Source organism: Solanum dulcamara, chromosome 3, assembly GCF_947179165.1.
Source record: "Solanum dulcamara chromosome 3, daSolDulc1.2, whole genome shotgun sequence".
In the NCBI taxonomy this organism is placed as follows: Eukaryota; Viridiplantae; Streptophyta; class Magnoliopsida; order Solanales; family Solanaceae; genus Solanum; species Solanum dulcamara.
Genome location: NC_077239.1, coordinates 50129689 through 50157338, shown reverse-complemented (window position 1 = coordinate 50157338; position 27650 = coordinate 50129689). Strand labels below are relative to the sequence as shown.

The 27650-nt window shown below is 35.4% G+C and overlaps 1 protein-coding gene across 1 annotated transcript; it reads right to left on the bottom strand.

Annotated features, from left to right (window-relative positions):
- Positions 1 to 23014: 23014 nt before the first annotated feature.
- LOC129883570 (uncharacterized) lies at positions 23015 to 23840 on the bottom strand. The gene is made up of 2 exons (XM_055958203.1): positions 23655 to 23840; positions 23015 to 23401 (listed from the first exon to the last, which is right to left on the bottom strand). Exons 1-2 carry the CDS (start codon positions 23838 to 23840, stop codon positions 23015 to 23017), a joined length of 573 nt encoding a protein of 190 aa, XP_055814178.1.
- Positions 23841 to 27650: the final 3810 nt, after the last annotated feature.

Here is a 27650-nt window from a genome sequence, read left to right as displayed (position 1 = left end):
ACCATTTTGAATATCAATAAAATATATTATTTCACTATGATTTTTCTGATCGATGAGTAAAGGATAAAAGTATATGATTGCAACATGTCAATTTTAAAAGTTAATGTCTTTGTAGTTTTTATACTTTCTGATATGCCGACAAAAGAATTATGAAATTATACATGTGTTTTTAGCCTTCCAAAGAATGCTACAGGAACAACTTGTGGAGGATATTTCTTGATATTCATCGAGTATTTGATCATCAACAACACTTCATGGGATGACTTGAATGACAATAGCATGAGAGTTCAGTGAGAAAAATTTGTGATGGCTATTTTTACAAAATAAATGAAATCATAAATTGTAGGATGTATTTTCTAGTAGTGGATGTTGAAAAATGTAATGTGACTGCAGAATTTTTGTGGAAGTGACTATTTTTGAACTATTGTTGAATCTGAAATTATGATATATACGATTTTATTATTATGTTGTACCAACAATTGCTTAAACAATTATTGATTGTTTATGATAAACAATTATGATATCAAGATGTTACTATTATGCTACATAAACAATTAGGAGTTGCTTGAAAAATTATTGATTGTTTATGATAAACAATTATGATTTGATTTAAGCAATGACTAATTGAATTTTTTATTTATATAGTTAAAGAATCTGTGATTAATTATGATCAAATTATTATATTGAAATTAATCACTTATTGAAAGACTCTTTTATCAAAATGTATCAATAGATTTTTCAAATGTGATCACTTAATTAATGTCCAATTAAGGTTCTTGTATAAACAATTTCTAGTTGCTTAAACAACCATCTATTATTTATACTAAACAATCATGATATGCTTTTAATCATTTACTAGTTGTTTATCTATTTTATACGAGATATGAAGTTATCATATAAGCAATTAGAAATTTCTTGATTATCAACATTTAGTGTTAGTTTATATAATAATATAATATATTTACTTATTAACTTTTATCAAGATGTTAAATTATTATCAAGGCAATATGTTAATGTTAAATATGTTTAAGTTGTTTATTAATAGAGTTAAAAAAAATAATTAATTGTTATCAAATTATTATATGGAAATTAATCATTCATTGAAAGACTCTTTTTATCAAGATGTATCAATGCATTTTCAAATGCGATCAATTAATTAATGTCTAATTAAGGTTCTTGTATAAAAAATTTCTAGTTGGTTAACAAACATTTGTTGTTCATACAAAATAATCATGATATGCTTTTAAGATTTTACTAGTTATTTATCTATTTTATACAAGATATGAAGTAATCGTATAAGCAATTAAAACTTTCTTAATTATCAACAATAAGTGTTGATTTATATAACAATATAATGTATTTACTTATTAACTTTTATCAAGATGTTAAATTATTATCAAGTCAACATGTTAATGTTAAATATATTTAAGTTGTTTATTAATAGAATTAAAGAATTTATGATTAATTGTGATCAAATTATTATATGAAAATTAATCATTCATTGAAAGATCCTTTTATCAAGATGTATCAATACATTTTCAAAATTTGAACAATTAATTATTGTCCAATTAAGGTTCTTGTATAAACAATTTCTAGTTGCTTAAACAACCGTCTGTTATTTATACTAAGCAATCATGATATGCTTTTAAGCATTCACTAGTTATTTATCTATTTTATACGAGATATGAAGTTATTGTGTAAGCAATTAGAAATTATTAACTTTTATCAAGATGTTAAATTATTACCAAGTCAATATGTTAATATTAAATATGTTTAGGTTGTTTATTAATAGAGTTAAAGAATTTGTAATTAATTGTGATTAAATTATTATATTGAAATTAATCACTCATTGAACTCTTTTTATTAAAATGTATCACTACTTTTTCAAATGTGATCAATTAATTAATGTTCAATTCAGGTTCTTGTATTAAAATTTTCTAACTGCTTAAACAACCTTATGGTGTTTATACTAAACAATCATGATATGTTTTTAATCATTCACTAGTTGTTTAACTATTTTATACGAGATATGAAGTTATCGTATACGCAATTAAAAATTTGTCAAGAAATTTTCTGTTGTTTATTATCAATAATATGTGTTGGTTTAAATAACACTATATTTACTTATTAAGGTTCTTTAATAACCAATTTGGAGTTGATTAAACAATGAACTGTTGTTTATAGTAAACAATCATGATATGCTTTAAACATTCACTAGTTGTTCAACAATAAATGTTGCTTAAATGACTTCCATCCAGTGGCGGAACCAGGATTTTCATCGAGGGGGTTCAAAAAAATAAGTAAACACGCTAATAGTATCCACAAATAAGCAGATCGGATCGGGTCATATATGAACGGGTCGGATCAAATATAAGCAACTAGATAAAATTCAACTTTAGCTCAACACTAACAATAAAATAGAGAAAGTACGCGTTTGACATAATATTAAAATCAATATGAGAAAATGTATTTTTAAAATTTTAATTATGGGTTCTGTCGCCGTCATTGTTGTATAAATACATTATTCAATTTTTGAGACTAAATAAGGAACACAAAAGATTATACTATCCAAAAAAATATATTAAAATAAGAGAAATAATTAAATGAAAGTTTAATAATGAGGATTTTCTTAATTCTTGATTTGTACGTTAAAGGCATATTTTTTCTTAAGTTGTGGTCACTGTAGTAGAAGGATAAGAGAATATTTCCAAAATCCAATCCTATTTATTTAATCTTACTTATAATCATATTATTCCTTAATCAAATAAAAATTAAATGTTTGACTTAAAATGAGTATGAGAGAATTTTTTTTAAAATTTTAAATATGAAAACTCAAAAAAAGTTATAACTTTTACTTAATTTTATAAAAATAGAAAAAAATTTATTGTAAAGTGTAATTCATTTTATGTTGTGCTCTAAAATATTAATGTAAAATAATTAAACACATATAATATAGTTTAATATTACAATATTGGGGTTGGATGTTTCATTTATTAAGCAAATAAAAATTAAAATTGGCTGAAACTAAAATATGAAAAAAAAAATGTTGCTACCCAGGCTCAAACCCGCAGACTTAGCTCCAGAATTTGCAATTTCGTGAACCCCTTTACCGCTGGACCAAGTCTTTGGCTTGTGTTCAGAGGGTTCATTATTAAATATATACTCATAAATCAACAAATTGATTCTATACATACGGCGTAATTTTTCGACGAAGGGGGTTCGGATGAACCCCTAGGCTGCATGTAGGTCCGCCCCTGCTTCCATCAATCTATCATAAACAAATGTGATTTGACTTAAGTAATAACATATTGTTTAACTTTATATGAGAAATGAAATTCTAATTATAAGATAGAAATTACTTGAGAAAAGCCATATAGTTTATAGTAAACAACTACTGTTTTTTTGTAAGCAATCACTAGTTGTTTATCTTTAGTGTAAGTAATCATGTTCACGTGTAAACATCAATAGCCAAAAAAACATAAAATGATTCAGCCATAGGTACAATTCAAAATGATTCAATTACAATTAAAAACTCAAGAAGTTATACTTGTGCTTATTCCTTAATTTTGTCTCAAAAATTATAAGATAAGAATATATAGTTCTTTTGTGGTCACATCTCTTGCTTATTGAGCATTTATTTTTTCTCTTTTTTGAACCTCATTTCAAGATTGAAGGCGCTATCTATATTATCTTTTTTTCATGTTTGATCACGACAAATGAACAAGATATTTTAGTATCCAATAGGCCTGGAGGAAGCTCCCAAAACTCTTCCGATGGCATTGGATGAATTAACTTTTCAAATTCTTATTTGTACATTCATATTGTACAATATGGAGAAACAAAGTCATAAATATTTGTTCCATGATCATCCTCAAATTGAACTCTTATCGTTGCAATAGCATATGTACAAGGTATTTCATCCAAATCAAACTCTTTACAAGAACATGTTTTATAATTTAAATCAACCTTTTGCCACTTCATCATATACAATAATGCCAAAAGTGTAAAAAAATATTTGACAGGCCAGTATTGTATTATTGATCATCATGTTATTCATTATTATTTTTTCAACTGAAGGAACTCTAAGACCCTAGAAGTTGAAAGATCAAAAAAAAAATAGAAAAATATTCTTCACTCTGTCAGTATACGGATCAACCTACGACTCGTAGAAGTTTCTATGGATAGAAGGATGGATTCATAGGAATGGTACTGAGGAAGAAAATTTGATTAAGTGTGAAAGGGAGTTTATGACTCGACTTACGATCCGTAGGAGATATACGACTTGTAGGAATGAGTCATAGGATTAGTGTCTGAGGATGAAAGATTGATTAAGTCTAGAACTAGATTTATGATTCAAGTTGATGACTCGTAGAAATGGTGACGACTCGTAGAGTAAGTCCTAGAGTTGATCTCTGATTTTGTGAAATTGAAAAGCCTTGGTAATTTTGAGATAACTTAATAGAATAAGTCGTAGAGTGTTCTATGAGTCATAGATTGACTCATAAGATTGGATCTTGAGAACTAAATTTTGGCTAAGTGGTGACAGTGTTGACGAGTCACTTGTACGACTCGTGCAAGAGTTGAAGATTCATAGACATGAGTTGTAGGGACCAAGTTTAGTTTCTAGAAGATATTGTTTTTTGTACCTAATGATTAAGAGTAGGGTCTATGACCCATAATGTTTTTGATGATTTGTAGAAGGCCACTCGTAGGGTCCTCCAGCCAAGTTTCATGAAGGGTATTTTCGTCTTTTCCCATTCTTAGTTCAATGAACCTGAACTCATTTTGGATATTATTCATAACCTATAACTACCCATACCCTTCAATTTTCCCCTACGCTCATTCATTCTTCAAAATTCTCTAAGGAAAGAAGAAAGAATCTTCCAAGAACTGCATCTCCTAAAAGCTAGGATTTCAAGGGTTTCAATCACTCAATCGCCATTGCTAGGGATTTGATAGCTAAGGTATGTAGGTATTGATTCATGGTCATCTTCCACCCATGGAGCCCAAATGATCTTCAACCTTTCAAGTGATTTCAAGTATGAATTTCATGAGATTTTAATCAATTCTTCTTCAATTGCATGAATTAAGTTTTAATTAAAGTTTATCTATTCAATTAGGCATGATTCAGGTTTAATCACATGATTCCATTGATTTTCATTCAATTACTCCTCTATGGTATCTAGGGTTCAAGATATTGAGTATTATGATTATAAATTAATTCAATTCTATTCAATTATGCATGATTTAAGTTGGAATTGCATGATTTTGATGATGTGTTGCCTAAACCCATTTATTATGTTAATTTAAATTATGAATTTATGAATTCTCTTGTGGATCTCTCCAATTATGATTACGTTGATATGCTTTCACATAATCATATATGGTATCAATTTAATTACATGATTTTAAGATAATTTCCTATAGATTCAAGCATGAGACTATATTTTTAAATGATAAGCTATATATATTATGAGCATGATTTGATAAGGCTTTCAAGCAAGTTACATGAAAGGTTTGAAATAAGCTTTATGATGAAATTTAGGTCAAGAATGAATGATGGTGGGTTCTTCTCACCTAAGTATGAATGTGTAATGATGAAAGGTCTATACTCACATTACATGAGACAAGATTAAGGAGCTATTATATGATTATGTTTTTATACGTAGTGGATGGATAGTAGATATGGCCCCTCCCCCATGATTGACCTTATCACTTATGATTTGTGTATTCTGTTGGGAGCTTACCTAGCACCTAGTGAACCTTGGGATAGGAACCCTCTCCCGTAGTTGAGGAAAGAGACCTGTATTAAGATCCCACTATCCCATAACTACGTATCACCATATGATAAAGGATCACCCGTAGTAAAGGCTCAATTCCTTTAAGGGTAACCCATAGTAGATGCTTGATTCTTCGTGTAGCTTAGTGTATCTAATTAGTAATAATGGAGTATACCTTAGCAAATAGACTCACCCTTTTTTGGGTGTAGAGGTAACATCAGGACTCCATGTTATAGCTCACATGGTTTATGTTGGTTAACGGTTGCTCTCACAAAGGTAAAAAGTCTCTCTCACAATGTTTAAGGTATTTCTTTCGATGACTACTAACATCTCTCACATGTCCATGATCTCTCATAAGGTTAGAGGTCCTATCTCACACAAGTTATATAAATATAAAATGATATAAGTTTTACTATAAAGTTCATGATGCATTGACCAAACGCTTTCGACATGATTTCAAATGCTTCTAAGTCTTATTCATGCTTTCATCACATTGGTTGTGCATCCTATGTTCATATTGTTTACGCCTTATTTCATTGTTCATGCATATCTCGCATACTTACTTTCTATATACTAACGTAAACTTTTGCCTACATTATATCATAATATAGGGGCCGACGATCACGTTCATCCTACTCGTGGCTAGATCTTGAGCTTATTATCTAATTGTGGTGAGTCCTCATGCTCCTAGGATGAGACTTTACTTTCATGACACCTATGACCTTATTTTATGTTTTGGCTGAGCTAGGAACTTGTCCTAAGCCCCCAGCAAGTCTAGTATGTAGAAAAATGTTTAGACATAGAGTTGATGCAGTCCATTTTGGACTTATGGTTTGAGTTTTCACCACTTATTTCTAGACTTCTATAATTGAGACTAATCTTCTGCTTTCAATTTCATGATATTTTATTTGATCTTATGAATGTAATGTATGCTAAGAGGCTTGGTTGGGATCTTTTAGGTTTTCGATTGTCGTGTCACTCCTAGGGTTTAGCTTAGGGAGTGACAGAAACACAAATGGTTGTACTGTTCATTTCTACACGCCTCTCATGAAATTTATGAGCAAACCTTTAAGTTGTAAAATCAAATAGAGCAGTATTTGGGAGCTATCTTTCCTCCAAAAACCTTGAGTTAATCTACTCCGTAATTTTAGTGGTCATCACATTATATCTAAAAAATAAATAATTAGCAAGTGCTTAAGCAATATTTTATTTTTTTATTATAAAAAATAGTACTGTATATGACATATCCATTGCCAGGAAAATGTGCTCTACTCCATCTACAAAAATCAATCTCCTTAAGATATTCTGTGACATCCTATTCAAATTCTTGATTTGTTGAAAATGATCATTAAATTTATTTTTTTATATGTTTTTTTTGTATCATAAAAATGGCGAATTAAATCTCTACGGTGAAAATTTTTGCGGATATTTTCACCTAGGTGTCTCACGCAGACTCCAAAATGAGCTTTAGTATAGATTTTTGAAACTTTTTTCCTATAGATGGATGGAGGTCTAAAATTATGCACAACTCATTAATATTTGGAACAATGTCTAGCAGTTGTCTAAGAAAATATTGATAAGACACATCACACTTTAAATTTACTACACAAAATATCATAAAAAAGATGTGATTATTGTATCCTGTGCCACAATAAAAACAACACTCTGTTATACTTTCCACTCAAATATGTTCCATCAACATCTAGGGTTTTTCTTGTGTAAACAAATCCATCAATCCAAGCTCCATAAGATAATAAAAAAATACAAGAACCTCCCGCAATCATCCACCTTCAGATTTGTCTTGCTTCTTTCATTTGTAACATGAATCATATAGCGGTACTTGTCTATAACTTCATATTCATATTCTGGTGTTTTATTTGTCAAATACTTTGCAATTCGACTACCCATGAGACACTTTTAGTAACTAGTATGACAATCCAATTCCTCAAGAATTATTTTCTTAATATCTTTTGTAGATAAATATTTTCTTTCAACAAACTTATTTTTAATATATTTAGAAATGACGTCAGTCGATGCATGTCTATGATGACTTGTAAGATATTGTACTCCACACGTGTGCATGTGATTGTACTTGGTAATAGAAAATCTATTGACACCCTTAAACTTCATAGCTCGCAGTCACCCCTTGCAATTCTTAGCTACACATTTGACATTGAAGATTCTCTTATCATTTTTGACATTGTTATGAAATTATTCTTCACGGCAGCAAGCTTCAATGGCACTGTCAATTCATGTTTTCTTCTAAAAGTTAAACCAATGAAAAAATTTGCACCTTCTTCATAAGTGTGGCAACTTTGTATTGATCCTTCAACCTTCTGTGAGGTTTCTGAACTTTCTTTCTCCCTTTCATCCCCTACGATATTGTAATCAAATTCGAGTATCTGTGAAGTATTTGTTGCATCATCTACAGCTTCTTCTATCTCTTCTACCTCTACGATATTGTAATCAAATTGGGGCACATCTTGTAATGACCCGTTAGGTCATTTTGAGAATGGGCCCTCTCTCTTTCATAAAACACTCTTTCTGTAAATTTAAATTGGAAGTTTTGGACTTTTTGGTAACTAGATTAATTAGTTGATATGTGATTTTAAATAATTAATGCAATTGGTAGGCTAAAGTGTTAATTTATTTAATACCTTATACCACCTTATTTATTAAAATAAGTTAGTAGGGTTTGTCATTTTTAGTACATAACTAATTTAGAAGAAGAAAAGAAAAGAGAATGGGAGGCGGAACTCACCTTGCGGAGACATGAGAGCCGACTCGATAAAGTGAAGGTAAGATCTTAAGTTTTCATATTAATATAAGCATTGAATTCTATGATGTGAAATAGGAAATAGTAGAATATTAATTGAATTGAATAAGAAAGTGATACTTTTTAAAGTTGAAACATATTTAATTAGAACGCTTCTTTGAAAATTTTGGGGGAGACAAGGTTTTGGTGCCATCATTGCCTAATGATGGCTGATCATGGAGGGTACTGATCATATAATTATGGCTTAGGATGATTTACAAGAATATTGGTGTAAATTGAGGTTTTGTACATGGTAGTTTTCAATGCGTTGGTGTACAAGTTGTAACTTGGATTCAATATTTTTTCCCTAGATTTTCTTATACTTATCACTTTTTGGATATATTAGTATATATAATTAAATATTAATTATATTATATTATATAAATATTCTTAGATTTATGATATTAGGGAAAATGGAACTTAACCGTAGACTTAAAATTTGAAAAATATGAGAGTTGACATACTAATCGGCATCAAGATTAGAAACTTGATTATAAACTTGGTTAAAGATTTGAGTGAATTTTTGGGTCTTAGCTAGACATATATTAATATGGGTGTTCTAATCTCAAAATCTTATTGATATTATTTATTTGATTAGATTACATTGATTTGTAAGCCCAACTAAAGGGGAAGGCTCAAGTCCCGAAGTGATTGCTTGAGTATTTGAGGCAAGTGAACTTCTCAATCTCTGTAAATCTTTAGAATCCTCGAATTTCCTTTCTTGTATATATTGGAAAGTAATAGGAATGAGGTAATGGATTATGTATTCATATGAGCAGATCTTAATAAATGAATGGGGTTAATAAAATGGCAATGTGTTGCTATGATTGTGATTGAAAAGTGTGAAATGCTTGACATTGACATTGATGTGAATCTTATGATATGCCTTGATAGTACCATTGTGTTTGTGAATTGCTTGAACTTGTCATTTCTTTATTATTATATTAACATGCTGAATTGCATTTTGTTCTTGGACACTGTGATGAGATGGAGAGTGTGATGCCTAATACCCTCAAATTACACCTTTCTAATGAAGTATAAAGCGATCGTTAAACAAATATAGAACCTAATGAAGGTTAGGGTCGATCCCACGAGGAATATGGTTTAGACTTTAGATCAATCGTTTATTATTTGCTTTAGTAATTAAGTTATTCCCGTAAAAATAGAAAACAAGGGAGGATTTTTATAAACTAATAAATCAAATAACAAACGTCAACGAACGAAAGTACGGTTTAATGTGGTTTAAATCAATAAGAAGTGAAACTAGGATTTTATGTGTTTCCCACGAATTCTTAACCAAGTAGACCCTTTTTTATTGGTAATTCTTTCCTAGTATATTACATGTAGAATCAGTAAGTTAATTTCACCTAATTCCTTAATCCGGCAAATAGGTGAATTTTATTACGCAACTTGATCTGTCTACGAGTGTATGCTTTACTAACCCTTACCAATGATACCAAATTTAACTATCCCTTGATCCATTCAAGCTAATTAGATGAGGATGATTAGCTCCAAATCTCGTTGTTTAATCCTTTTTCCCAATCGTTACTGCCTTGATCCGACAAGAAAGGATAAGGCAAGTTCTAACATTGGCCACCATTAAATGCAATCAAATCGAAGGGACAAATAATACATGCATGCACACTATTCAAGAATTACTTTTTATTAAGTCCTACGTCGTTAATTTTTTATGATTCCCACAACCCTAGTTGTGGAATTAGATACGTATAACTACGTGTTCACAAGCACTACTATTCAAGTTAAAAGAAATCACAAACTTACAATAAGACTTATGAAAACTCAAAAAATCTTCAATAAAATCCAAACATAAAATATTGATAATAAAATCTCAAATTCAAGAATAAAAGCTCAAAAGTAGTCTGAGCTATATTCTCAAACCCAAATATGTACATACAAAAATCTGAACCTAAGAAGTGTATTTACAGACTAACTTTCCTAAATAAATATGGATTTGGAAACCATAGGAGACTAAAATTTGAATTGAGTCTACGGCTCATTTCTATGGGTCATAAGATTTTAGACCGGCCATAGACCTAGCTCGTAATCTTTTACATTGCACTGAGGAATTCTTCTTCTTTATAGCCACTCTCTACGACTCGTTATATCGAGGACGACTCGTCAATTGGGGCCATACACACTGTCTTTGTTTCACCACTTGTAACTTCTAGCTACGACTGTATTCTACGCCTCATTGAAATGTAGACGAGCCGTATAATGTGCTCATTCCCTTCACTTTTCCTTTATTTCTTCACTGATGCTTCGACGACTAATACCTATGACCTGTATATCTAATGACGAGTCATAGTCAGACCCTTAAACCTCAAAAATCACCTTCCTTCAGTGTTATGATTCCTCAACCAATTCTCCAACTTAATTTCCTGCAAAATATGCACAATCAACATCAAACATGCTAACACATGCTTAAAAGACATGCACATTCTTAAGTTTTAAAGCATTAAAATTACCTTAAATACACGGTATATCAACACCCTCAACTTAAAATGGTTGCTTGTCCTCAAGAGACACTACTGTACTACAACGACCCCATGGAAAACAAGATTAAGAATGTACAGTAATCATAGGCTATTAACTCCCGGCCCTTTCCAATTTCCATTCATGATACTATTGCAACCATTATTTCAAATAAAACTAACTTATGTGGATCAATGCTAGACTCTTCAACACCAATAGACAAATTAACATGCCAAAAATAACTTCACCATTTTCATAACTATTTAGACAATGCCACTTGTGCCCTCATTGAAAATAGGTCCCTTTTTCACTCATGAATTGCATTTATTCATTAAATTTTAGGGACGTTGGAAAACACAAACTCTCAGAAACTAAATTTAGACTTTCATGCATAATACCATAGGCTTGCCCTTATTTTCAATACATAGACTCTTTAACTATTGAACTAGGATCACTAGGACTTTTACGGCTTGTAATGTAGGCTCGGAGGCAGGTGTGGTGCATTTGGATTTTAGTGACTTTTGGCCCTCCTCAAAAACTACATCAACTTTGAGTCCACCTTTACAAACCCACACTTCATTTTCACTCTTTGTCTTCGCCTGTTGCTTTCGCCTTAGGTGTGGCTTTTGTTTGTACATTTTTCTTATGCTTTGTGCTTCTCTTTGCTAACTCTTTTTAAACCATTTATTTGTTTTAGAAAACCACTTTTTTCTTCCTTTTCACACATCATTTTTTCAAACTTTTTCTCTCTTTTATTTTTCTTTTCTTACACTCCTTCTCTTCTAGATTTCTTCTTGTAGTAGCCACCCTCAACTTAGGCTTTTGGCCTAAGTTAAGGTGCACATTATCCTAGGAGGAACCGGGGCCAAAAAAGGATTATCATTTGGATTAGGGGTATTTGAAACACGTGTTTATTTGATCAAAAAGGGTCTTTTAGAAGCTTATATCTTTGGTTCATAGGGTAAAACAATGTTTGGTTGGTTTTTTTAAGGCTAAGTGGACTGAGTCAAAAATGGCCTATGATCCTTTCCTAGTTAATAGTTTAATTATCATAGTACGACCAACGAGGCAAGTTCTAGATTGGCACAAATAATCCGTACACACAAATGCCTCACACACACTTGGCAACAAGTTTCATTGTCAATCATCAATCTTGGTTCATATTTTAGCCTAAGTCATGTGTTATCATACTGGTTTACATCATGTCACATAAATATCTTGCATAGTCAATCTATCAAAGAAACAGTCACAACAATTCAAGTAAATTTCGGAAGGGGTCTATTTGTTAATGTTTAAAATCTAGCCATAATTCCATAGATCCCTACTCTTATTTTACATTTACGTCCTAAACATTCTGGTTCAACATAAATAAAAATGATCATATGGGGAAAAGGAACACAGGCAAGAAAACCCCAAGCATTTAGTTGAGTGTCTAGGGTACTCAGACTTTACTTAGATACTCGTGCATTCATTTACAACTACCCCAGCACTACTTGAAAAGCTTTGCATTATCCTCAATGCAGTACAACAAATAGTAAAAATAATAGGGGGGAAGGTAAAAAGAACCTGTGATACCTAAGAGCTAAAGTCTATATGGTGGCATTTGAATCCATAGGTGTGAACCCTAGTGTAGTCGCATATGGTGCCACAGCAGTCTATGCATCGTCATGAGTGTCAGTACAGGAGCTCGAAGCTCTAATAGCACACTGACTCACCTCCTTTCGTTGTATTACCTCGGTCACTATAGATGCCCGAGTGGCCTCCTCAACATCCTTGCGTTTATTCTTTTTTCTCTTCCTTGCCTCATCCCTGTCTGAAGTGGCATCCTTAGTATGGGGTCTTTTATCTCAGACCACCTTATACTCAACATCCATAAATAAATCAAAAAACTACGGTGGTTGCACAATAGGTAAAGCAAATGGCATAGGGGATAGTATAGCCAGGGATGTGATTTCTACACAGAGTGTCCCTATATCAGTCCGAATGGCAGTCATGTCAACACTGGCCGAGCCTACAATCTCGTATTTATCCTCAATTAAAATGCATCAATACACGCATGAATCTGTCGCTCTAGATAGCCAAAGCAGCTTTAAACTTTGCTGCCATGCGCTCCTCTAACTTGGTAATGGCTTTACAGACCCATGGCTTGAGCTGCTGAATTAACTAGCCTAATTGGGCCTCGGTCTATGTTTGCCTCTACATCATAGTATGTAGAGCCTCGGCCGAGATAGAGACCAAGCTTGTATATTGTGGTTGCGGTATGCTGGTAGAAGGGGATGCCGAAATAGCTGGGGTAGCCTCAGATGGCTCTATGGAATGTGTCTGTTAGTCTGAAGCAGCTGCTACATCATCTTGCACAGGCCACAAAACATGCACAAACTCTGATAGTTTTTTTTTTTTTATGGGAACAGACCCTACACGAGGCTCCCACCTCTCGTGCATAGTCAGGGGTTAAGCAACACCCCCAAGCCTTAACATAAATAACCAAAATAAAAATACAAGGAGGGGGACATAAACCTTACCTCTGATCCTATGGTGGTTCATAAGTCGGCTAACCTATTAAGGTCGGCTAACTCATCCCCGATACAAAAAAGAGACTAACTATAACTAGAAAGCAGTAAACCTATGAGAGGACTCCTCCCGGTATAATTCAACTATGAAAGCATAAATGAGGGAGACTCTCCCCTTCCATGAGAAAAAAGGAAAGTAACCTACACTAGTACTATTCAACTATGCTACGTACCAGACATAGCTACATTGAAGAAGAACAAGTATACGAAACTTCTATCTCGCATGGGATGGGAAATTCCTTTCATCTTTACTCTTTTTAGTCTTGTCGTACCAAGTAAATCCAGGTGAAGTGTGCCTTTGTATCAGTATCATGATTACCAGCTAAGGAGGCTGAAAGGAAAGGAAGTATATGGAGCTATAGTAGCCAACAGCCTTGGATTTGTTGTGGAGAAAAGTGTAGCTGCATTCGAACACCTGCATGGGGTTCCAAATGTATGGTTGCTGCAGACCTGCACCTACAAGTAGCCAAGGGAGCAAACAAACATGGTTGTTGTAGTTCTATAACCAGCTCCTTGCTGTCTCTCCCTCTGTTGGATGATGGTCAAGTCCTTGGGATACCTGCACAGACAGACAAAACCAGAAATATACACAAGCAACCAAGTCTAGAGGTTGCTGTACATGGGAGTGTGTTGGTTTTGGCATCTGTTGTTGCTGATGCTGTTGAACTTCATCTTTCAAGTCTGTACTTTCAGCTTCAGCTCTGTGGTTGAGTTGTTGTTTGGTGTGTGGTTGAGCAGTTGTTTGGTGTTGTGTTCCCACAGTATGTATATGAAGTTGATGGAGATGTAACATGTTACAGCTACTCATGATATTGTTGTTGGTTCTTGGATGTTGTCTATGAGGTTGTTGGAGTTCCATCTGAGTTCCACTGTTGCCTGTATCTCCAACAACCTGCACAAACAAACAAGCAAACAAACAAGCAAACACACAATTCCAAGAGCAGTTCCAAAAGTTCTGAATGTGGTGCCATTCCTCTGTTGCAGCTGGCTTCCTCAAATTCCGTATTTGCAATATTGAGAGACTCCCATATGTTGTTTGATGTTTTCGGTTGTTGCAGTGTGTCAGTTCAGCAGCTTCCATGTGTAGGAGTTCTTTAGTATACCTGCATAAGCACCTAAAAGGAAAGCATACAAACCTGCCAATCTGCAGGTTGCTGGAGCTTGCATTTTGGACTTGTGGTAGATCCCTCTTTTGGTACTTCTGATGTTGTGCTGCATATGGGAGGTACAGAGGGTGGGTGATGATGGTTGTAGGTTCCCTGAGAAGCCAAGCATTCTCAACTTTGAAGTTGTAGCAGGTGTGCAACTGTGAACCTGCCTTAGCAACTAAAAAAAGGTCTAGCAATTGTGGGAAGTGAAAAGGTTGGTGCAAGTTTGTGTGCAGCTCCTTGTTGCTTGTTTTGAAGTGGTTAAACTTCTTGGAGTACCTGCACAGATAAACAAAACCAACAAACCACACAACCAAAGAAATCTGGAAAATGCTGTAACCATGTTCCTTGTATGCTGTAATCCAAATAATTTGGTGTTGCTGCAGGTCATGAAGAATGTTGGGGAGTGCTGGAGAGTTCTTGGTATGTGGACCTGCATATACAAATAGCCAAGGAAGCAAGCAATGAAGATTGGAGGTCTTTGGACAGGTCCACAAGCTGCACCTCACCCTGCACATGCAGCCCTGCTGAAGCTTAAGTGCTGCAGGGTGGTTGGAAGTTGTATTTGGGCTTTTCTCTATGTATTTGTTGTTAATGAATGTTGATACATCACTCCAGGTACCTGAAATAATACAACAACCAAAAACAAACAAAAGGGGGCTTGCACAAACTAGCAAAAAGGAAGTGACCTCAGTAGGAGCTTTGGAGACTATTATCTTTTGCCAAGTTGCTCGACTAACGTCTCCAATTCTCCGTTTGGCCTGAAACTTCATGAGGTTTGCATATATGGCCTTTTCTTTATCCCTGCAATTTTTGAGGGCTTGACTCCCAAGCTGGAGCTTCCAATTACCAAGTTTCTGTCTCTTTAGGCTTAAGACTGCTGATTTTTTCCAGGTCGCTCGCCTAACGTCTCCAATTATCCTTTTGAGCTGAAACTTGTTGGGCCTTTCCAAATTAGTATATGATGCAATCCTGCAAAAGTTGGAGGTGTTTGGACATGTCCACTTGGTAAAAATCACCCTGCACCAACAAACAGAAAAACACACAGGCAAGTAATTCTGCAGGTTATAATAGCTACTAATATTGTCTTGTATGTGTTCCCTGAAAGTTGCAGGTTTGTGACTTTGTTGTTGGAGGATGTTGTTGTTGATAAAGGTAAGAGGCAGGCTGAAATTGCAGTACAAAGGACTCCTTATGCATGATCATGTGTTCTTGCATCCTTTAACAGCCATCCAAAGAGGGGTTGCATCAATTGGATTTGGCAAACTTCCATTTGTAGTTTGTTGCATCCTGCTATTACTGCACCATGGGGCACCTAAATTTGTTTCTCCACTGGTGGACTGATGAGTTGTAGGTTTATATGTACCTGCACATACAACAGAGATAGGAAAAGAAAGAAGAAATAATGCTCTATTCCTTACCTGTAGAGGCAAGTTTTTATGTCTAAAAAAGCAATAAGTAGAGGAGACTTTCCTCTTTACAATAGTCCTAATTATAGGATCTTCAAGGTAGCTGTAATTATACATATCCAAGTTGAAGATCAAATTAGAACAATAATAAGGCAGTTGTCAGGGGGGCTTCTTAATCCTTTTGAGTCTCCTTCTTCTGAAATTTGCCATTCCCAGCATGTCTAGCTCCATGAGGGCTCTGGCCTCTTTGGGAAGATCCTGCTTGTTGAAGTAGAGCTCAGGAATAGAGCATTTGTGGTTGTGTTTGGACAAGCTATCAGCTGTGGAATTGGCTACCCTGAAGGTGTGGTTGCAGATGAATTCCTGGAATTGGTTTATGATGTTATTGAGCTTGTCCAGCAGCTCTTTGATGGACCATGGAGGTTTTGCTTCCTGTTGCAGCCATTTGAGAAGTAATTGGGAATCAACCTCCACAAACTCTGATAGTTGCACCTTTGGAAAGGAGCACATTTTTGTCCGATCAGGTTTGTATCATCTTTAATGAGTCTTGGGTCTGTAGTTCTATTCACTCTAATTCATGGATCGACCCTAAATATTGATGGAACTATAGCATCCCTGCATAGTAAAAACACAACACACGAGAAAAGGATCATCGTGTTCTGCCAAATCACCCTCTTATGAATCTCTGAAATAATGATACTTACCATATCTACCTCATAACTAGCCATTAGGCACGCTATGAGCATAGCCCAATCCAAAGTCAAATGGTTTTCAACATTGGTCGAACAGATTCAGTGTCTAACAATGGTCCATCAAAACTTAGCTATAAAGTTCAGTGACGCCTTCTTGATCGGGATTGGGTGTGACACCCAATCTGCTGCGATGCCATGCTCTGCTATATAACCCGCTACCCATCTAAGTAGCTCACTATGTTGCACTGGATCCCGCATAGCATTTTATCATGAACTATCTTTATTTTCTAATTAAACTCTGCTGTCGGGGTTGTCGATGGAGAGTTAGGGCCATAGATGATATGTCGGACAATCTCCTTAGAAAGACTAATTGGGATATCCTAAACCAACGTGGTAAAGAGGACTAGATGCTCTAGTTCTTTTGCTTTAGAAGGTGTCAACTTCTTGATTAAGGCCCCGTATGAAGCGTATAACTCTCGGACCATGTTATTGCTATAACTCCTGTGGTGCTTGGCCATCCAATCTAGTCTGTGGATATGGAATAAGTCATAAATCTCAGGGACTACTTTCAGCCCGGTTGTGATCACATACAGCTCCTCAATAATGGGTCTCTTCAAATTGTGACAATTATTTCTCTCTTTCCCCATTTTATAGATATAGAAGCCCAAGCATGCACCATTGTCTCGGTTGATCTCTTATGTGGATTAGTATAGAGGGTCGTTCAGGCATGGCATTCCCCATAGGGGATTCAAATCCTGAAGCAGATGGTGGTATAGAATCATCGTCACTCTCCTACACATCTGTTGAATCTCCCTCTTGAGAGTAGAAGGGTGTTGATGCTATAGATATTAGGGTAGGGGGGAGTCTCCACATGGTGCTAGTGAAGAGGTGACTTGGTTGGATTGATGTGATTTGTATTTCCTCACCAATAGTACCACGGAGTCACGAGAGGACTCCTCCTCGGAAGCACTAAGTTCAGCATCTGTAGGCACATCTTTGAGGCATCGTCTGAAGTTTTCCACGGCTTCCTTCTTAGATGGACTTTTCATCCCATTACCTTTATTCAATGGTTGTTTTGGAGACATTGTACCTGTGGAGGGATAGTTAGGAAACAAACATAATGAGAAAACAAGTAAAGAAGGAAAATAAAATATGAGATAGTCACAGTGTTGTGGTCCTACAAGGGTAAATCTACGGGTCGTAGAAGAGTACACAGCCCGTATAGTCAATTTGTAGACGTAGATCTGTAGGTTTTGAGTCTCTGAAGTTTTTCTATGAGAGATTATTATGACCCATAAGAGTTTGTACGGATTATAAGGTTCAGTCGTAGACTTAGACGTGCAGGATGTAGTCTCTGAAGTTTGATTACGAAAGGACCTTATGACCCATAAGGATTTATATGGACTGTAAGGTTCAGTCATAGGCTCAGTTCTATGCTATTGGAATTTGTCAATTTGTTTTAGACGAGTCCAATGCACGAGACGTAGATTGCTCTACGACCCATAATTAGACTCGTGTCTCTTGGTGAGTGTGAAGACTTAACCACTTATCTGGAGAAGTCATTTACAAAGGGTAACCACGATCCCTAGGATGATCTACGAATCATAGAAAACCCTCGTTTGAACTATACAAGATTCAATTTTGATAAATATATGTCAAAATAAAGATTTCGTGCTTGTTTCTTGTTATTGAATCATACACAATTTCAACAAAACCTAGTGCTCCCAATTCACGTTTAAACAAATCAAAAACCCAAAATTACAAAATAACCCCACACTCTAGCAGTTGGCCTACTCTATTGACAAGCCATACGAATGAGAAGTATAATAGTATACGAGTCATAAGTAGGTTCGTATTGGTCTTTACCTGTGAAGGTTTCCAATTGGACTTTAAATCTCCTTTGACGAGGGGTAACTACATCTCGTAGAATTGTCTACGACTCATAGAAAAAACCCCGCTTAGGAGATTTTCAAGTTCAGAAGGTGAACTTACATAGGCAACCCAACAGTCAGATTCAATCACCCCTATTGAGTCAATTAAACATAAAATTTGTTACAATTCAGAACCCCAATTAACGTATTAGCTCGATTTATTACAATCTCAGAGTTTTGTTTTGACTAATTTTTCTGTCGTATCAAACTATCTAAGCAAGGTAAATATGAAATGTATCATTGAAAGATAAACTTACCACAGGAGAAAAGTAAATCCTCTGAATATTAAACTGGACTAAATTTGGGTTTTATATTCCTAGATGCTCAATGAGTTGGGGTTTTCAGATTTTTGATGGTTTTGAGCTTCAAATTGTGTGCTTTGATGATGGAATTTTGTGAGGTTAATTTGGAAGAGAAGAAAAAAACATTTTGATGATAGATTGTAACATTTCAAATGTCTTTTGTTTTATGCCTTTTGGTTATGCAGGTCGGTTCAGTTATACTATCCACGAAATAGGCAAGCTACGACCCGTAAGAGTAGATACGGGTCATAGGCTTGTATCGTAGTTTGTCTCAAAGAAAAGGAAACATACTTGGAGTCTATGAGTGTAGGATATGAGTTGTATATATTTCCATGAGTCGTAGAGTAGACTTGTAGACTTAAAACTACTTCTTGTATTCAATCTGGAGTTTGACGAGTCGATTGTACGACCCATAGAATTTAATATGACCCGTACACGAGACTCAAGTATTTTTCTGAGTCCTCCTCTATTTCCAGTATTTTCAAGCCGGCATGGGCACGTACTTAACCTTTGGCCTATTTTTTTGTTTTTTGTGACTCTAATTTGACACAAACCTTAACAAAGTCTATGTTATCCTAAAAGCTAATAAGTAAAAGTACATGACTAAATTGGGTTGCCTCCCAAATAGTGCTTGATTTAATGTCGCGGCATGACATAGATATACTTAGTTACTCAGACTTCACTAAGCTTTCATATTTCCACAATTTTGATTTCATCCTCTGTGCCCATGTATGCTTTGATTTGTTGACCATTAACTTTGAACTTCGTACCATCCTTCTTTTCTAGCTCAACCGCACCATGTGGAAAGAGTTGACTCACTCTAAGTGGTCCCAACCATTTAGACTTGAGTTTGCCAGGGAATAAACACATCCTTGAGTTGAAAAGAAGGACCAAGTCTCCGGGCGCAAATGTTTGCTTTTCACTCTTTGGGTCATGATATTTCTTCATTCTTTCTTTGTACAAGGATGCGCTCTCATAAGCATTTAGGCGAAACTCATCAAGCTCGTTTATTTGATTTATCCTTTGCTTTGATGCGGTATCCCAATCCATGTTTAATTTTTTCAACACCCACATAGTTTTGTGTTCCAACTCTATGGGCAGATGATAAGATTTCCCAAAGACAAGTTGATAAGGTGACGTACCTATAGGCGTCTTGAATGTAGTGCGGTAAGCCCATAGAGCATCATCAAGCTTTCTTGACCAATCCTTTCTATTTTTGCTCACCGTATTTGCAACTATTTGCTTGATTTCATGATTTGAGACTTCAACTTGTCCACTAGTTTATGGATGATAAGGAGTTTCTACATTATATCGAACCCCATATTTTTCAAGTAATACTTTGAACAATCGATTGCAAAAGTGAGAACCTCCATCACTGATTATTGCCCTTGGTGTACTAAATCTTGAGAAGATTTTACACTTAAGGAAGGAGGTGCCACTCCTTGCTTTGTTATTGGGAAGTGCGACAGCTTTAACCCATTTAGATATGTAGTCAACCGCAAAGAGGATTTATTTCATTCCACTTGAACTCACAAAAGGTCCCATGAAGTCAATTTCCTATATGTTGAATAATTTAATTACTAGAATAAGGGTGAGTGGGAGTTCATATTTTCTTGAAATTCCTCCTTTCCTTTGGCAACGATCATAAGATTTGGCGAAATCATGAGCGTCTTGATAAATTATTGGCCAGTAGTACCCATATTGTAGGATCTTGTAGGCTATCCAGATACCACTATGATGGCTGCCCATGGGCGACAAATGGCATGCTTCCAAAATACTCATCATCTCTACTTCAGGTACACAGCGATGAATAAACACCTTTTCACAAACATGGAACAAGTATGGTTCTTCCCAAAAGAACTTCTTTACATCAGACATGAACTTGCGGCGTTGGTGAACATTTAAATCGGATGGCACTATATCGCTAACCAAATAGTTGGAAACAACCATGAAATTAAGTCATGTGATGTTGCCAATACTTGTTCGTATGGAAAGGTATCATTTATCTCAACTCCATCTTTTAACTATAACATCACCTCTTATTCAAGCCTAAAGAGATGTTCCACTACTTGGTTTTCTGTTCTTTTTCAATCTTTTACTTCAAATTCAAACTCCTGTAACAACAATACCCAATGAATAAGTCTTGGCTTGGCATCCTTTTTTACCATGAGATATCTCAATGCAGCATGGACTGTGTGTATGATGACTTTGGTGCCTAATAGGTAAGATCTAAACTTCTCGAAAGCGAACACAATGGAAAGGAACTCTTGTTCGGTGGCGGTTTAGTTTCTTTGAGCAATATTAAGGGCTTTGCTGGCATAGTATATTGGATGTAAAATCTTCTCACGCCTTTGTCCCAATTCTATGCCAAGTGCTACTCCACTTGCATCACACATGACTTCAAAGGGATGCTCCCAATCTGGTACAATAATAATAGGGGTTGATACTAACTTTTTCTTTAACTCTTCAAATGCTTCTAGACAGGTTTCATCAAAAACAAACTTCATCTCCTTCTCTAGTAGTTTGCATAAACAATGTGTTATTTTGGAGAAGTCTTTGATGAAGCGGCGATAGAATCTGATGTGTCCCAAAAAGCTTCGAATACCTTTTACAGTGGTAGAAGGAGGTAACTGTGCTATTACCTTAATCTTTTCTCGATCTACCTCAATGCCTTTATTTGAATATCTTGTGACCCAGCACTATGTCCTCTTTCATCATAAAGTGACACTTCTCCCAATTTAGCAAAAGGTTTCACACTTTTTTAGTAAGTCTTGGAGATGAGCCAAGAAATCATCGAATGAGTCACCAACCACTGAAAAATCATCCATGAAAACCTCAATTGTGTTTTCCACCATGTTCAAAAAGATAGACATCATACAACGTTGAAAGGTCGTCGGTGCATTACACAATCCGAATGGCATTCTTTTGAAAGCAAACATCTCATATGGGCATGTAAAAGTGGTCTTCTCTTGGTTTTCTGGTGCTATAGAGATCCGATTGTAGCCCGAATATCCATCAATAAAATAGTACCAACCTTTGCCAGCGAGACGATCGAGCATCTTATCTATGAAAGGCATTGGAAAGTGATCTTTTTCAATCCATGAGTTGAGCTTGTAATAATACATACACACTCTCTAACCGGTGACATGCCTCATTGGAATGAGTTTATTCTTTGCATTTGGCACCACAGTAATACCACTTTTTTCGGTACATATTGGATAGAACTTACCCAATTACTATCTATGATTAAATAAACAACTCCAGCATCTAACCATTTGATGATCTTTTTTTTAAATAACTCTTACATAGGTGGGTTGAGACGTCATTGGTGATCAATGCTTGGTTTAAAATTCAGCATGAGTTGGATTTTATGAGTACAAATAACCAGTGGTATGCCAATGATGTCATTTATGGACCACCTTATTGCTCTTTTGAAATATCTCAAGACATATGTAAGAGCTTCTACTTTCTTTTGATGAAAATCGGCATCTATTATGACCGACAGTGTGTTGTTGGGTCCCAAGAATGCATATTGCAAGTGAGCTAGCAGTTCTTTGAGTTCCAAAGTTAGAGGTTCCTTGATGGATGGCTTCACAGGCGGAGTTGCTCTAATCTTCAAGTCTAAGTCGAGTCTCTTGGGTGTGTGATTGAAAGTCCTAAGTCCATTTAGTACATAAACGATCTCATCATACTCTCCAATGTGATCTTTGTCAAAGTTCATGATGATGGCAGCTAAAGCTTCAACACCCAACCACTCTTCAATAGATATGTCTGATTGCAAATCATTGACAACATCAACCACTGATACAACTCGTAGTTCATTGTGATGCTTCATTGATCGGCATACGTCAAAGATTAGCTCTTTATTTTTTAGTCAAAATTTTAGTTTGCTAGTTTCCATGTCTACCAAAGCACGTCCAGTTGCCAAGAATGGTCTACCCAGAATGATAGGAACAACAAAATCTACTTCACAGTCAAGAATGAAGAAGTCAACAGGGAATATGAAGGATTCAACCTTCACTAGGACATCATAAATAATGCCCACGGGCTTCTTCACAGTATGATCTGCCATCAAGTGCCGCATTGATGTCGATTTAGGGGCTTCCAAGCCCAATTTTTGGAACACCATAAATGGCATCAAGCTAATACCAGCACCCAAGTCGCACAACACTTTTGCAAAATGGAATACCCAATGGTACATGGTATAGTGAATGCACCTGGGTCTTCTTTCTTTTGCACAAGGGAGCGAGTGGCGATTGCACTACAATGATGCAAATTGACAGTCGGTTCAAAGCTTACCGTTCTCTTTTTTATGACAAGATCCTTCATAAATTTGGCATAACCCAGCATTTGTTGTAGCGCCTCCAACAAGGGAACATTCACTGAAAGTTGTTTTAATATGGAAATAAACTTAAGAAACTTTCCATCTTCGACCTTTTTCTTCAATCTTTGCAAAAAAGGAGGAGGATGTCTTTGCATTGGAATTAGAGTTGGATCAACATCTTTTGTATTACATGCTTTCTCATCATGCTTTGCATCCCCTTTTTAGGTTGTTTGGTGCTTGGATCTTCACCTAATGTTTCTTCCTCAATTTTTCTTTTTGTTTCATCCTCACCTACAACTATGTCGTGTATATCGATCTCAAGTGTTGGCATAGATGGATCATCCATTTGAATGCCACTTCGGGTGGTCACCACCATGCATTACTCATTATTCTTTAAATTTTGAATTGTATTACTTAGGAGAGTTCCTTTTTGGTGTGGGTTCAATAATGACGAAATATGTCCCAATTTTTACTTAATAAGCTTTATGGATATAGAGTGTGACTCAATTTTTTGATTCATTCCAGAAATATCATTAAGTATCTCCTTCAGATTATCCTCTGTTGCGTCATACTTTTTCATCATCTAAGCCATTATGTCTTTGATTCTTGCAAGTTCGGATCCCCCAACTCAATTTCTGGGAGGGATGTATGCACCACCATTGTTGTTGTCTCCTCTTCTTTAATCACCTTCTCTATCTTGCCCGTGATTTCGATCATTGTATCCATTTTGGTTGTAATTATTCTCACAATTATAGTTTCCATCATGATTGTAATTGTTGTCACGGTTATAATGGCCCTTTCGATTGAAGTTGTATAGTTCTGACCTTGATTTCCTTAACCTTGGTGCCAAGATCTTGATCGGATACTTGGGTGTTAGTCTAGAAACCCCCCACTTGATCATTCACACAATAGGCATCTTCCTCATATCCATAATCGTCATAACTTGGTGCCCTATTTTGATGATTAATTGCATTAACTTTCTCCTGTTCCTTGCTTTTGACTACCAACTTGATGTCAGTCTTTAATTGAGTGAGCTCTGGAAGTATCTCTTTGTTTTGTAAGTTGGGATTCTGATTTGTGCGAATAGAAAAAGAACTTTTTGAAGTTTCAGTGTCCCTAGTGCTCCAAGCTCTATTGGTCTTTATAACACGATCAAGTCTCTCTACAGCCTCTTGGAAAGTGTTAGCCAAAAACTCTTCGACAGTGATGGTGTCGGCGACAATTCCAATATCGTCAAATGCACGGTATAATAGCTCAACAAGTGACTCATCTGTTGTTCTATGATTTGGCATACTTCGTAGATACTTTACAAATCTCTCCCAAGCTCCACAAATTGACTCTCCGGGAAACTGTTGGAAAATATTGATTATGTCAGTTACTTTCAACTTCTTAGATAATAGGAAATATTTCTCCGTGAATGCTAGGTGTAATTCATCCCAAGTTGTGATAGAGTTGTATGGGAGTTCGGATAACCAAATTGAAGATTCTCCAGTATATCCATATTTAAGCCTAGGTCGCCAACACTGCTTTGACAAACGCACACCACATTCTGGAGATGAATGTATGGATCTTCGAATGGCAATCCCAAAAACAGTCCTCTACTATGAAGCATTTGAATCAGCCTACTAGTGATGCTAAACTTAGTTCCTGAAGGCAATGGAGGTAACACAATCGCACTTGTAGTTCCGACAGCATTATGATGGACTCCATAGTTGTTCCATATGTTGAATTCAGGGCGTTGTGTAGGTGGAGGACATTGCCTTGCTACTTGTGGGTTATTAAGGACATTTTGTGGTTGATGTTGCGAAGGATGTTGTGGTGCATTGCCATGTTGCTCTCCAAGATGTTTCGCGCCATCCCCAAGTTCGTGTCCTTTGTTATTATTGTTGTTGTTCACCATCCTATGTAATGCTCTTTCAATTTCGGGATTGAATGAAATCAAGGGAATGCCTTGACTTTTCGTATTTGGCATGCACTAGGAATCAAAACCTGTTTCAGCACAAACAAAAAGAAAAGTAACATAAAATAAGGAAATAACGACTACCAATCAAATAATAAAATTAACCTTAATCTAAAAGCCAAATTTCCCGGCAACGACGCCCAAATTTGATACGCTCAAATTACACCTCCCTAAAGAAGTATAAAGCGATCGTTAATCAAATATATAATCTAATAAAGGTTAGAATCGATCCCACAAGGAATATGGTTTAGAATTTAGATAAATCATTTATTATTTACTTTAGTAATCAAGTTATTCCCATAAAAAGAGAAAATAAGGGCGAATTTTTATAAACTAATAAATCAAATAGCAAACGTCAACGAATGAAAGTATGGTTTAATGTGGGTTAAATCAATAAGAAGTGAAACTAGGGTTTTATGTGTTCCCACGAATCCTTAACTAAGTAGACTATTTTTTATTAGTAATTCTTTCCTAGTGTATTACATGTAGAATCAGTAAGTTAATTTCACCTAAGTCATTGATTCGGCAAATACGTGAATTTCACTACGCAACTTGATCCGTCTACGATTATATGCTTTAATAACCTTACCAATGATCCCGAATTAACTATCCCTTGATCCATTCAAGCTAATTAGATGATGATGATTAGCCCCAAATCTCGTTGTTTAATCCTTTTTTCCCATCTGTTACCTTCTTGATGCGGCAAGTAAGGATAAGGCGAGTTCTAACGTTGGCCACCATTAAAAGCAATCAAATAAAAGGGACAAACAATACATGCATGTACATTATTAAAGAATTACTTTTTATTAAGTTCTACGTCGTTAATTCTTCATGGTTCCCACAACCCTAGTTGTGGAATTAGATATGCATAACTACGTGTTCACAAGCACTAATAGTCAAGTTAAAGGAAATCACAAACTTACAATGAGACTTACAAAAACTCAAAAAAATTTCAATAAAATCTAAACGTAAAATATCAATAATAAAATCCCGAATTCAAAAATAAAAGCTCAAAAGTAGTCTAAGCTATATTCTCAAATCCAAAAATGTACATACAAAAATCTGAACCTAAGAAGTGTATTTATAGACTAACTTTCCTGAAAAAATATGTATTTGGAAACCATAGGGGACTAAAATTTGGATTGGGTCTACGGCTCATTTCTATAGGTTGTAAGATTTTAGATGGGCCGTTGACCCAGCTCATAATCTTTTACATTCACTGAGGAATTCTTCTACTTCATGGACACTCTTTATGGCTCGTTATATTGAGGACGACTTGTCAATTAGGGTCGTAGACACTTTCCTTCTTTCACCACTTGCAATTTCTAGCTACGACTGCATTCTACACCTCGTTGAAATGTAGATGAGCCGTATAACATGCTTATTCCCTTCACTTTTCCTTTATTCCTTCACTGCTACTTCGACGACTAACACCTACTACTCGTATACCCAATGATGAGTCATAGTCTGAGCCCGTAAACCTCAAAAATCACCTTTCTTCAATGCTATGATTCCTCAACCAATTTTATGACTTAGATTTCTGCAAAATATGCACAACCAACATCAAACATGCTAACACATGCTTAAAAAACATGCACATTCTTAAGTTTTAAAGTACTAAAAGTACCATAAATACACGGTACATCAATGTCGAGGTCATTTTCAGTGAGAGTGTGATGCCGAGGTTATTTTTGGTGAGAGTGTGATGCCGAGGTCATTTTAGGCGAGAGTGTAATGCCAAGGTTATTTCCTTCAAGAGTGTATCATCAATCATTGCCGACGAGAGTGTGATGCCAAGATCATTGCCGGCAGATGTGACTGATGCTAGATTATTGATTGTGAATAAGCATCATTGCGTACTTATTTTTGATGTATTAATTCTTGTATTTGATTTGTGAGATACTTATGATTTATGTCTTGTGATGACATAAGATTCTTTACCAGCTCAGTAGCTAGGACCCAAATTGATTACTTACTACTTTAGAAGGGTGATAGAGGCCTTTGTAAGGATTGCAAAGTCATTCTAAGTGAAAATATTACTACCCAACATAGTCTTTTGGTGATGTACTTGGAGATTAAAAGGGATAGGAGAAACAAGACCATTTATGATAGATCAAGGATTAGATGGCGGCCTAACTCCTACCCTTTCTCGGGAGATGAGGGAGAAATTGATTGGTTTAGGGGCCTAGAGTAGTAGCAGGGAGGTGAACAACATGTGTATGGGAC

Coding starts and splice junctions, on each gene's coding strand:
- LOC129883570 (XM_055958203.1), bottom strand. CDS start 23,840: ATGGTGGTGACCACCCGAAGTGGCATTCAAATGGATGATCCATCTATG. Junction 23,402..23,654: donor AAAGCATGATGAGAAAGCAT/GTAATACAAAAG, acceptor GCATCATTGTAG/TGCAATCGCCACTCGCTCCC.